General features: G+C 46.5%; 1 protein-coding gene across 1 annotated transcript in view; it reads right to left on the reverse strand.

Moving 5' to 3' along the window:
* Positions 1–3,431: 3,431 nt before the first annotated feature.
* Positions 3,432–12,652, reverse strand: part of TIMP2 (TIMP metallopeptidase inhibitor 2) — a 35,140-nt gene continuing 25,919 nt past the window's right edge. Inside the window, 3 exon segments of the mRNA XM_048489860.1 lie at positions 3,432–6,002; positions 9,042–9,166; positions 11,359–11,467. Coding sequence (XP_048345817.1) covers positions 5,805–6,002; positions 9,042–9,166; positions 11,359–11,467 — 432 coding nt within the window. The 3' untranslated portion in view covers positions 3,432–5,804.

Genomic DNA, 12,652 nt, shown 5'->3' on the forward strand with positions numbered 1-12,652 from the left:
ACAACCATCTGCTCCTAAGCCACAGTCATTTAGCCTATCCAGGATATGCTCTCTCCTTACTAAGTGACCTGAACATGCATTTTTTCCAGTTTTATATAGGGGATAGTTAAAAATCACCCATTACCACTACATTTTGTTGTTTTGTTTTGGTGACCTCTCTAATTTTTTCTTTTTTCCATCTCAGAATCCTCTTGTGCACTTTGGTCCAGGGGGGGGCCGATAATATATTCCTAATATTAAACTGTCCTTCACACCTGGTATTGATATCCGAACAGTGATTCTGTAAGAATCAGCTCCCCTTGCATTGTCTTTTTTTGGCCATTTTATTTTGTGATACTATGCTCTCTTTGATGTAAAGGGCAACGCTCCACCCTGACAATCGCCCTGTCCGCACTTATCCTTCCTATAGAGCCTGTAGCCTGGCAATTATAACAGCATCCCACTGGTTCTCCTTTCCTCATTCCACCATGTCTCTGTAATGCCCACTCATATCAGATTAAGTCCTCCTTCAAAACTCTGTACTCCAGCTCCCCATTTTTTGAGGTTTCGAGGAATTAGCTTCTACTATTAGGCATAGAGACACCTGTATACCTGTCTCTGTAATCCTTAACCTGGGATTTATGTGCTTTACCCTCAAGTCTTTTTGTAGACACTATCCCTTGTCACATGCACATACTTCTATGTTCCTCAAAGCTTTGGCCATGTGGGTTGATTTAGAAAAACCTCCCTCTCTGTCTGCATCCCTATATAGATACTGTATTCGGAACTCAAGTCCACCTCAGCTCCTGTCGGCTTTCCCCCAGGGCTCCAGTTTTAAAAGCTGTTCTGCCACCTTTTACTTAATGTTGGAGCACCAGCAGCCTGGATTTCCTCTTTGGATTAAGATGAAGCCCGGTCCCGTTTGTACAGGGCCTGCCTTGTCCCAAAAAGGTTTCCCCAGTTCCTGACAAATCTGAAACCCTCTGCCTTACACCCACCTTCCTCATCCACGCGCCCCATTGGGACCCTGTATCTCCGCTTGCCCTAAGCTTGCCCTGCGGTGCAGGGAGCGGGTAGCATTTCTGAGAATGCTCACCTTGGGGGGTCCTGGACTTCCAACCTGTTTCCTAGGCAGCCTAGAATTTAGCTTCCAGAACCTCCCGGCTACATTTCCCAATGTCAATTTGGTGCCAATGTGGGACCACAACTGTACTGACTCCACCCCAGCACTGTCTAAAAGCCGCTATCTAGACCGGAAAGCGTGACATCCGCAAGAACCTTCGCACCAGGAGCGGAGGCAAGTCACTATCACCGGTCATCAGCAGCCTCTCACAAACTCCAACTCTCTACATTTCCTAATGATCGAGATCACCCACTTCACTGAGGAGCACCCCACCTCCTCGAGGGGTATCCTCAAAGTCGCGAGAGGATAGCTGATCACCAGTTAAGGAAGGGATCCCATCTAAGGGAGCATCTTCCCCCACCTCAGACTGGCACCCTCCGTCCCCAAGACCTTCATTCTCCATGACATCTGAAGAGATGTCACCTTGGGAGTGGGACCCGGTTGTTAGGTCCCTGAAAGCCTCGTCTGTCACCCTCTCTGCCTCTTTCAGCTTCTCCAAGTTCAAGCCACCTTATGCGGGCTTCAAGAGAATGCACACGTTCCTTGAGTGCCAGGAGCTCATTGCAGCGAGGGCACACCCACGACTTCTGTCCTAGTGGCAGATAGTCATACATGTAACACTCAGTGCAAAACACTGGAAAGCCCCCATCCCCCTGCTGGCTTTCTGCCTTCATATCTGGCTTTCTGCCTTCATATCTGGACTTTGTTCCTGTAGTCCTAAAATTGGCTAAAACAGTGCATTCTCGCTGGCCCTTTATCTGTGATTTCCTGGTGCTGCAGGGACAGCCCTTCTCTCTGCATATGTGCATACAGGCATGGCGGGCCTTGCAAGGTGTTCCATTTCTCACCATATACTTGGTGGAAAGTGCCCTTAGTAGCAGCCCTGGATTTCCTTGATGGTCTGCCATCCTAGAAGTAACCAGTGCCAATGCTGCTGCTTAGCTTCTGCTGAGATCAGGCTAACCTGGATCATCTTCATACCCCCCGCTATTTTTATTGCCCACTTTTGAAATGATTTGTTTTTCCTCCTCCCCCCCCCCCATAAATCAGGGGAGCAGCTCATAATTATTAAACTATCCTCTCCTCACCATCTAGCATTTTAGAGTGCACATTTCTGCAAAAATAGATTAATTAATTAGATAGGCTCTCCCTATACAGTAAGGATATCTTTCAGAAGCAAAACTGACCCCCTCTGATTCAATGTCTTCTTCTGAATAGGATCATGGGTCTCCTCAATCACTATAGACTCTGATAACTTAGATGGCTCACCCTTCTGCCAGTGTGAATTAGTTCAGCTATAGTTTTATAAACTGCCCTAACTGCATCTACTTATCTTGTAGTGCATAGCACTGTTGCAGCAGTGGCATAGTGGCTAAGAGCAGTGGCTAAGAGCAGGGGCATTCTGATCTGAAGGAACCGGATTTGATTCCCAGCTCTGCCACCTGAGCTGTGGAGGCTTATCTGGGGAATTCAGATTAGCCTGTACACTCCCACACACCAGCTGGGTGACCTTGGGCTAGTTACTTTTCGGAGCCCTCTCAGCCCCACCCACCTCACAGGGTGTTTGTTGTGAGTGGGGAAGGGCAAGGAGATTGTAAACCCATTTGAGTCTCCTACAGGAGAGAAAGGGGGGATATAAATCCAAACTCTTCTCTTCTTCTTGTTTCACACTGCAGTTTCCTTGATTTGATCTGCCTATCAATCAAGACTAAGGAGTGGTCTTCCCTGCTGAATAGATAACAATATTTACATAGTAGGGAAAATTGATGTTATCCTAACCCTTACAGTTATGGAAAGACCACATTTAGACATTTCTTCTTGATTTCAGAAGGATTGATGCTATTAAACTTTGATCATATTAAACCCCTTTCAAAGCCAACTTATGTACACTCCGTCACTACATGCTGACTCAATGAATTCCACGAGGTCACCAGCCTATGTCAGCTGGGAGGGAGGGAGGGAGGGAGGGAGGGGAGGTGGCTACCTCAACTATCAAGATTTGCCAGATAAGCACTGAGGGAAGGGAGTTGGCCCTGAGGGAATTTGCAGCAGCCCTGCCAGACTGCAGCAGCACTTGCAGGGGGGCGGGGATAGTATTTCTGGGCACCCTCCCAATTGATTTTGGGGTCTTGCAAATGGAGGTGGCTATGCAGAGCTTGGGAACCACAGCAAAGAAATAGAGCTGGCTCATGATCCACTTGCATTTTTCCCAGGCGGGCCGTATGTTTGACACCCCTGGCCTAAGTGGCAACCCTCAGACTTTAGTGTGTTCATTTCCAATCACTGCCCTTCTGCAGAGTCAAGCTATTTTCCATACAAGGAGATACCGTTTCTGTTTTATTTGATAATACTGTTTATTGTCCGAAGACTCAAATGTCCACGTATGAATTATACAAAGCGTCTGAGACATGCACAGTCTGCTTGTCTATTCAACAACTTTCATGTGTTCCCAGCACAAGAAAATCTTAGCTTTCAGAATCCAACGGAAAAAAAAGGTCCACCCCTCCCCCCAATATTACTTCACCCACCAAACAACATCCCAGCTCCCCAATAAGCTTTAAATTATGGCTGCAAGTTAGATGCTTATTTTTCATACTTACTAAGCAAGATTTGAAAATAATGTAAACTTTCTTTTAAATATTTTGAGTTGCTGGCACGAGGAAGAAGGGGAGACTGTGTATAAGTGTGTCCTTGTGTGTTTCAGGGAAGGTTCAGTGTGGCACCAGAAGCCACAGAGATAAATTAAGCCAATTTGAAGAGCTTTTGATAACTGCTTTTTCCATAAATAGATTTTTCACAATGGCCGCTTTTCATACAGCTACCGGAATGGCACGCTGATCTTACTCCCTGGCAGGTTCTAGGACTGCAATTTGGCTAGCAAGAAGCAGTCGTACATCACAGCCAGCCTCCAACCTCTGGAAACAGTTGTAGGGGCAGGAGGAAGAAGACAGAAGGAGAAATATTATCGCCACTGGCATTATAAAAGAACCGGAGGTCTCTACCCTCCATACGTTTTGACATTCTTCCCACTGTATGTTGAAAGCTTCCAATGCAGAACCCCTTTAAAATAGTAAGTGCAAATCTAACAGCTAAACAAAGAAATTTAAAATAATAATAATAATAATAATGGAGCACAGGAATGATACAACTGATTGCCAAAACAAATGGAAAACATTACAATCAAAAGAGTATCAGCAGAGAGAGGTAAATGTCACATATGATATAACCATACAGAAGGCAAAAACAGGAGTCTTATATTGGATTGAACAGATTTTTTTCCTTTTTTAAAATATCTTGAAAATCAAACAGACTGGTCCAGTATGACATCTTTTTAAAATGTTACCTTGATGAACAGCATGAAAAGGCCGGGGGGGGGGGGGGGGAAATAGTTCTGGTTAACAGTACTTCTGGGCACCCTCCCAATTAATTTTGGGGTCTTGCAAATGGGGGTGGCTATGCAGAGCCTGGGAGCCCCAGCAAATAAACAGAGCTGATCCAGAAGGATCAGCTGGAGGCAGCGCTGGATGATGTGATTATTTTGCAGGCAGCCAGTGTCCCTTTTGTGACTCCAAAGGAACATTTCTAATCACAGTTTAAATGGGTGTATGCCTCGACTTTCTGGCTCCTGTGATCACATTTTTGGGAGGAGGACATGCAAACTCTCACCTTCCGTGCAATTCTTTCCGACAAAGGTTCACTTCTACACCAGGCAGATGATAGAGTTTGAAGCAACTTTGCTCAAGTAAAAACCATGAATGTATAGCATGACATTTCAGATGAGGGGAGAAGAAGGACCACTTTGGTCTACCAAATACATGAAGGGAATAGGAAATCTTTCCACTGGTTGGGAAGGGCTTTGGCACTAAAATTACATTTATGGCACAAGCATGCAGTAGAATGGTTGATTGGGAGACTTATTAGGTAACCCAGCTGTGAATTTTCTTTTATTAAAACTTTATACTTGAGAGTGCAGAATTAAAATCTGCACACAGCTATCCCATACACACAAAGGTTTAACATCCATTAACTAACTCTGTGAGCCAACAAGTCACAAAAACATTGTTCTTGAAAGCAGGGAGTACCCTCTTCTCTTTCAGCACTCAGGAGAAGGATGATTTGCAACAGAAAGGTGAATGAAGCGTTTACCAGTATTGTTGCAAATCAATCCTCTTGTTCTGAGGGCTAGGTTTGCTCTTAGTCCACTAGCTGTGTGCATGTGCGGCAGAGAAGGGAAAGACTCCAAAGCACTGAGGGTGGAGTTCTATGTGTGCTGTGTGTCTATGTGCATGTATATAAAGGAGAAGATAGGCTTTTTACACAGGCAGAAGCCAATAGGGTTGGGATGGGAGCTGTCCCCACAGCGGTGGCTGCTCTCAAGACAATAAGAACCTGGTAGGCCTGCTACACAGAATCAGTGGCAATACTTCTCAGCCATTCATACTGTCCATTCTAGGTCCCCCCCCTCCCCCATGCCTTGGCATGTTGATAACTGTGATCCCACTTGTAAGAAACCACTTGTCACAACACAGGAAGAAACCAATATACAAGTGGCTTAGACATCCTTCCCCTCTACCACCATTGTGCCTGCCCAGGAGACCTTATTTTTCATGCTGTTTCCAGGAAATGATGTCAGAGGTGGACCAGTCTAATTTCTTGCAGGCTTTGTTGCTATTGGTTATTGGACTGCCATGGCGCTGGGGACTCAAGGGTCCTCAATGTCAAGAAACTCTTGCTTCGGCGGGGCCACTCCACGGTACCATGCGCATGACCCATCACTCCGCTTGATGCAGGCATAGTGCTTTGCCTGCCGCCCATTGATGTTCTTCTCAGTCACCCAGTCAGTCCACAGACACTCATCCTGAGCAGAGACATAGCAAGGGATGGAGGGGCAGCGGGAGATCTGCAGAGAGAAGAGACAACCATTTTGATTGCTAGTGGATATTTCTCCGCTTTGGGGGAGGCTGCTGTTTCTTGTACAAATGCATTTCTCCTGAAAACAAGGGAAGCTGTAACCCAGGCTATCAAACCAGGCAGGAGTTCTTGCTCTGAGCAACTAAGGGCCTCCACAGGCACATCTTTTCAGCTGCTCAGTAGCAAATATGCAAATAATCAAGCCGTTCTTTAGGTTCATTGCAGACGTAAATTTTCTTCAAAATGTGAAGCACACAATTAAAAGCAGACAAGGCATAGCCATTCCAGACATTTATTGTCATTCATTCAACTGTTGCATGGGCTTGCCACACACCTCACTTCTTCCTGTTAGTTTTCCACACACACCCAACATCAGTAGATCATCATCAACTTGCAGTTTCCCATCCAGCCAGTCCATCAGTTGCAGTCACAGAAAAGATAGTTCCCACTGGCATTTGCAGAATTCATTTCTTCACCAATGAATCACCAAAGCCTAACATACAAAGAGTCTGCTGGATCAGACCAGTGGTCCATCTAGTCCAGCATTCTGTCTCACACAGTGGCCAACTAGTTAGTGTGGAGGGCCAACAGGTCATAGAGGCCAAGGCCTTCCTTGTGCCTAGTATTCAAAGGTTTACTGCCTCTGAATGTGGAGGTTCTCTTTAGTCACCATGAGAAGTAGCTATGGACAGACCTATCCTCCAAGAATTTGTCCAATTCCCTTTTAAAGATATCTATTCATGTAGCCATCACTGCATCCTCTGGCAGCAAATTTAATCACTTGTGGAGTAAACAAGTATTTCCTTTTGTCCATTCTAAATCTATTGCCCATCAATTTAATTGGGTGCCTCCAGGTTCTTTTTGGGGAGAGGGCAGAGGCATTTGGGGGGAAATGGCACCAGGGGACAATTCCTTCTCCAGGTGTGGGACTCGGGGGCACCAAGCCACGCCCCCCCGGCCTCTGTACAGGCCAGCAAAAGCAGGAGACGGCCTGCAGGGAGTCCAGGGGATGGGACTTGGTGGTGTGCGGCTGAGGTGCAAGCCTTTCATCATGTGGGCGGGGGTGCTCGGCGCCCCCCCATGTGACTGAAAGGTGTGCGCCCAGGGGCATGTCCCTAGGGCGATACGCCATTGGGAGGAGAAAAATGTTCTGCCTATTATCTCCATTGTGCATAATGTTATCAACCTCCTCCACCACCACCCACCACACACACACACAAATTTCTTTTCTAAACTAAGAAGTTCCAGATTTTTCAGCCTTTCCTCAAATTAATAAACTTGATTGCCTTTTTCTGTACCGTCTCAGCTCTCCAATGTCCTTTCTGAAGTACAGTGACTAGAACTGTACACAGTATTCCAAATGTGGCTGCACAATAGATCTGCACAGGGGAATTATAATATTGTTCACTTTATTTTCAGTCCTAATAATCCCCAGAAGTGGCGTCGCGCCCATGGGGTGGGGGTGGGGGCGTGACGCCCTGGGAGGAGCAGCAGTGGAGGCATGGCCAGGCCATTGAGGGTGCATTCTGGGGCGTTCTGGGGGCGTTCTGGGGTGGGGGTGGGGCTGATGCCGCATCCCGGGCGCAGTTTCCCCTTGCTCCACCTCTGATCCCCAGCATAGGGTTTGCCTTTTTCACTGCTGCAGCACACTGAGTTGACATTTTCATTAAGTTATAAACTACAACCCCAAAGTCCCTTTTCCCTCTCAATCAGTTCAGACTCTACTAGCATATGCTTGAAACTGAGAATTTTTGTTAAATATGCATCACCTTACACTTGACTACACTGAACTGCATTTGCCGCGTTATTACCCACTCACCCATTTTGTAGAAATTGTCCTGGAACTCTTCGCATTCAATCTTGGTTTCCTCCATCCTGAATAATTTCGTGTGATCTGAAGACTTGGCCATTATGCTGCTCATCCCAGTTTCAGACCATTTATGAACAGTGTAAACAGCACCAACCACAGGTCAATCTTTGTGGGACCCTAGTGTTTACTTCCTTCCGTGGAGGGAACTGTCCATTTTTCCTGTTCTCTGCTTCCAAGTGTTTAGCCAATTTTTAATCCATAAAAGGACCCATCATCTTATCCTGTGATTACTAAATTTACTTAAGAGGCTTTGGTGAAGTACCTTGTCAAATGTTTTTCCAAAATCCAAGTATATAATGTCTAAAGGGGCTCTGTTATCTACGAGTTTGTTCACTTTCTTGAACAACTCCATAAGACTGGTAAGTCAGAAGCCATGCTGATTTTCCCTCAGCAGGCTTTGTCCTTTTATATGCCTAACGATTCCATCTTTGATTACAATTTCTACTAATTTGTCTTTTATTTACTAAAAGAAAAACAACAATAATAATAAGATTTTGGATTTATACTTGATTTCTCTCTCCTGTAAGGAGACTCCAGGTGGCTTACAAACTGCTTTCTCTTCCTCTCCCCACAACAGACACCTTGGGGCTGAGAAAGTTCTGAACGAACTGACTAGCTCAGGGTCACCCAGCAGGAATGTAGGGGTGCAGAAGCAAATCTGGTTCACCAGATAATCCTCCACCACTCATATGGAGGAGTATGGAATCAAACCCAGTTCTCCAGATTAGAGTCCGCCTGCTCTTAACCACTATACGCTCTTTTTGCGTTTTATGGCTTCCTTGACTGGGATCGTTAGCCGCAAAGGCATCCTTTTAGAGTTGGCAGTACCTTTCCTAACTTGAGGAATGCATTCTATTTGGGCCTCAATTGTGTGTGTGTGTGTGAGAGAGAGAGAGAGAGAGAGAGTTTGTGTGTGTGTGTGTGTGAGTGAAGTGTCATCAAGTCACAGCTGACTTATGGCGACCCTTGCAAGAGGCTTTCAAGGCAAGTGAGAAGCAGAGATAGTTAGCCATTGCCTCCTGTTATGGTCATAAGATGTTCACATCAAACATTCACTTCAACACATCCTTCATATCTTAAGCAAGTGCCTAAAATGCTTCTCCACAAGATCCACAAGCCTTAACCTGAAATGTACGATTCTGTCATATTTGGATTTACCTTGCACTCACATCCCATCTGGTATCGCTGGTTTAAACTCTTCTTCTGGGTAGCGCTGAGGGAATCCCAAGGGACAATGAAGTCACACAGTGTGATGTGCATGTTGCCATTGCCCTCAGATTTTCCTAGCAGGAAAAAAGTGTTTTATAACTGGAACGTGCATCACACACACACACACACACACACATGCAGTTACTGAGATTCCATATCAAATATTTTCTTAATCAGCTTCCAAAGTCAATTTATTAATTTGCATATTTTTCACCCTGGCCAAGAGGTGCCAACTATGCAAGTGTGGGCTGCAAAAAGGACGTTGATACCAAGCCTTCCCAATAACCTAGGATACCTCCCAATACAGTCAGAGCTTCACCTGGCCCCACCCACTTTCTAAAAACACTCAGTGGGAGCCCAAAAAGTTGTTAGCAGGTGCCATGCATCCAGCAGCACCACACTGGGGACAGCCTGTTATAGCAGGAATTACGTTGTTTCCATGATTGGAGAAGGGGAAAAGAATAATTGGGATAAGCCTTATTTTGTAGGGCGCTCTGACATGCCACATCCAGTCGCAAAGCTACCAGGGGAGGGGGGGGCGTCATGCACCGAGTGCACGGCTTTGGGTCATGTGGGGGGCGGAAAATTCTGATTCGACACTGACCCCCCTCTCTCGGCACACACTCATTTTTATAGTTCATCGGTGTTTTACTTTATAATTCAGCAGGTTGAGAACAGGCTCAGCTTGCTTGTGTGGGAACTACATTTCCCAGTGTCTCCTGGAAAATGTAGTTCCCACATAGACAGGCCTGTTCTCCAGCCTGCTTGAGTGCCAAGCAAAGTAAGTGTGTGGGGAGCGCCAAGTGGGAGGCTATGGGGAAGGGGTCGGGTGAATTTTTTCTCCCGTCAGCCTCCAATTCTATTTTAGCAAACCCGAAGTTAAATTGCCTCTGTCAGCTCCAGGTTGTAGCAGGGAACTACATTTCCCAGGAGACCCTGGGAAATGTAGTTCCCACCAGAACAGGAAGGTCTGTTCTCCAGCCTGCTCAGTTTGCTAAAGTGGGTGTGTGTGGAATTACAGGGGCTACTGCAGGAGGGCTGGGAGCCGAAAGTGCACCAGACGAGCTCCTTGGCTCCAGCTACGCCTCTGGTCACATCCTAGCAGACTTAACCCTTGATGCAGGATTACCAGCTCTGTGTTGAGAACTTCCTGGAGATGTGGGGTGCAGGCTAGAAAGGGCAGGGTTTGGGAGAGGAGGAATCTCAGCAGGGTATAATGCTGTAGAATCCACCCTCCAAAGCAGCCATTTTCTCTAGGAAAACACATCTCTGAAGTCTAGGGATTAGTTGTAATTCCGGGAGCTCTCAAGACCTCACCTGGGGACTGACAACCCTGCCTTGAAGCAAGGATGTAGGTAGGAGGGGGTTCACAGGTTCAAACCCGCATTACATGTCCGAAGCTCTGCCCCCTGCTCACCCCCTCCCTCCCTCACCCCCACCAGCTGGGCTCCCAGCTGGTAATCCTTTCTTCCTTCCCCTCCAGGGAGAAGAGACTGCCGTCCCCGGTCTCGGTCTCGGGAGAGCTGCTTTTATAAGCACTGAGGTGGGGGCGGAGCTTGGGAGGCGTGACCACGCCCCCGGGGTGGGTGGGGGAATGTCCACGCCCCTGAACCCACCCCATTAAAAATCTACAGCTACATCACTGCTTTGAAGATTGCTGAATAGCATGCCTCATCACAGCCCACAGAGTCTTGCTGAAACAGAGCTGGCTGCAGAAAAGATATTGGTGGTCCTTGCATGGAAATGCCAGTAGATGGCGCTTGGCAAACCTCTTTGCCCAAAATTTAATAGCAAAAGCAGCTCATGGACTCCAGTTCCAGCTCTGCACTCTGGTATCAGCACAGTGCCAGCCAAGTGTCATTTACGGTATGTCAAGAGCTCTGCTTGCCCCATGAGCTAGAGGTACTGCATTTATTTCAGTGGGAAGGGCATATCACCCTAGTGGCATTGGAAGCCATCATAAGGGGCAGAATTGTTTGATTACATCTCAGGGAATTCCTGGATTCTATACTTGCATCACATCCTTTCTCCAGGGAGCTCAAAAGGCAGAGTTTTCACAACAGATCGGTGAGGTAGCTTAAGCTGAGGGATGTTTCTTCATAGTGAAGTGCAGGGCTGAATGAGGGAAACCCACATTCGGCACTCAAAATTACATCCTCCAGAAGCATTAAACTTGCCTGTTGTCCTTCTCCCTGACCTTTCGGGGGTGGGGTGGGGGGGTGGGGTGAGCCAGAAACAATGCTTCTGTGTTGGAGTTATTTCTTACCTGCAATGAGATATTCCTTTTTGCCACCAATGTCCAGCGTCACCCCACACACTGCTGATGAAGGAGCCGTGTAGATGAATTCAATGGCTTGGTCAGGCCCTTTGAACATCTAGAGAGGAAGACGTTAGTAAGGCCAATTGCAGGAGACACCAGTACCCATATTGCTGTGAAGCAGGTAATCCAGAGAACACAAGACAAGATGCTGTTGAATTTAAGCGACTAGTGGTTTCTGAGATAAACAGTTTATCCCTCCATGGTGCCAGCAAGAAGAGTTGGATTTATATCCCCCATTTCTCTCCTGTAAGAAGACTCAAAGGGGCTAAAAAACTCCTTTCCCTTCCCACCCTCACAACAAACACCCTGTGAGGTGGGTGGGGCTGAGAGAGCTCCGAAAAGCTGTGACTAGCCCAAGGTTACCCAGTTGGCATGTGTGGGAGCGCACAGGCTAATCTGAATTCCCCCAGATAAGCCTCTACAGCTCAGGCGGCAGAGCGGGGAACCAAACCCGGTACTTCCAGATTAGAATGCACCTGCTCTTAACCACTACACCACTGCTGCTTCTTTAAGGTTGCCTTAAAACCAGCCACTATAACGCAGGCTTGTAAGATCAAATAAGGATCAGTGGGTAATGACTGGCTGTATTCTTTGAAAATCTAGGTACATTGGTATCAAAACATATCAGTTGTGTTCTACTTAATTGTGCTGCTCTAGAAAAGAGGTGCTGGCATTATGTCATAATGAGCCTCCCCAAAATCCCCATTTGAGCCAAACTAAAAACATGCAAACATTGGACTGGGGATGCTAACTCTACCCCCAAGGCCTGAAGTCTGGCAAAGCCAATGACAACAGCCCCTCCCACATGATGATAAAGTAAGATAAAATGCTGCACTATCACTCAGCAGCCTATGATGCTTTATTAACAGGGACACACTGAACTCTTTGTACTATACAAGTTCTTACTTGTCAAAATGACAACCACCTTATGCTAGAAATTAATATTTTGCAGCTTGATGGATTAGGTTGAAGTCATTTTAATGGCACAAAGCTCATTTTAGAAGGAGTGAAAATCCAAGTTCTTCCAGAAAAGTAGTTAAAGACAAGGTTTGTGATCAGCATTTGTTACTCTTTTCTCCCATCAGCTTTATCAGGGTTTTAGCCATAGAGGTACTAGGTGATCCAAAGTCCAGACAGTTTTAAGGGGACAGTCCAGCTTGTACGGGAAAGCCGCCTGTTCCGTTCAGGTTAAAATGGGCCCTTGTGGAACTACACTACCCAGGAGACCCAAGGGCTCCTG

Source organism: Sphaerodactylus townsendi, linkage group LG03 (assembly GCF_021028975.2).
Source record: "Sphaerodactylus townsendi isolate TG3544 linkage group LG03, MPM_Stown_v2.3, whole genome shotgun sequence".
NCBI classification, from domain to species: domain Eukaryota; kingdom Metazoa; phylum Chordata; class Lepidosauria; order Squamata; family Sphaerodactylidae; genus Sphaerodactylus; species Sphaerodactylus townsendi.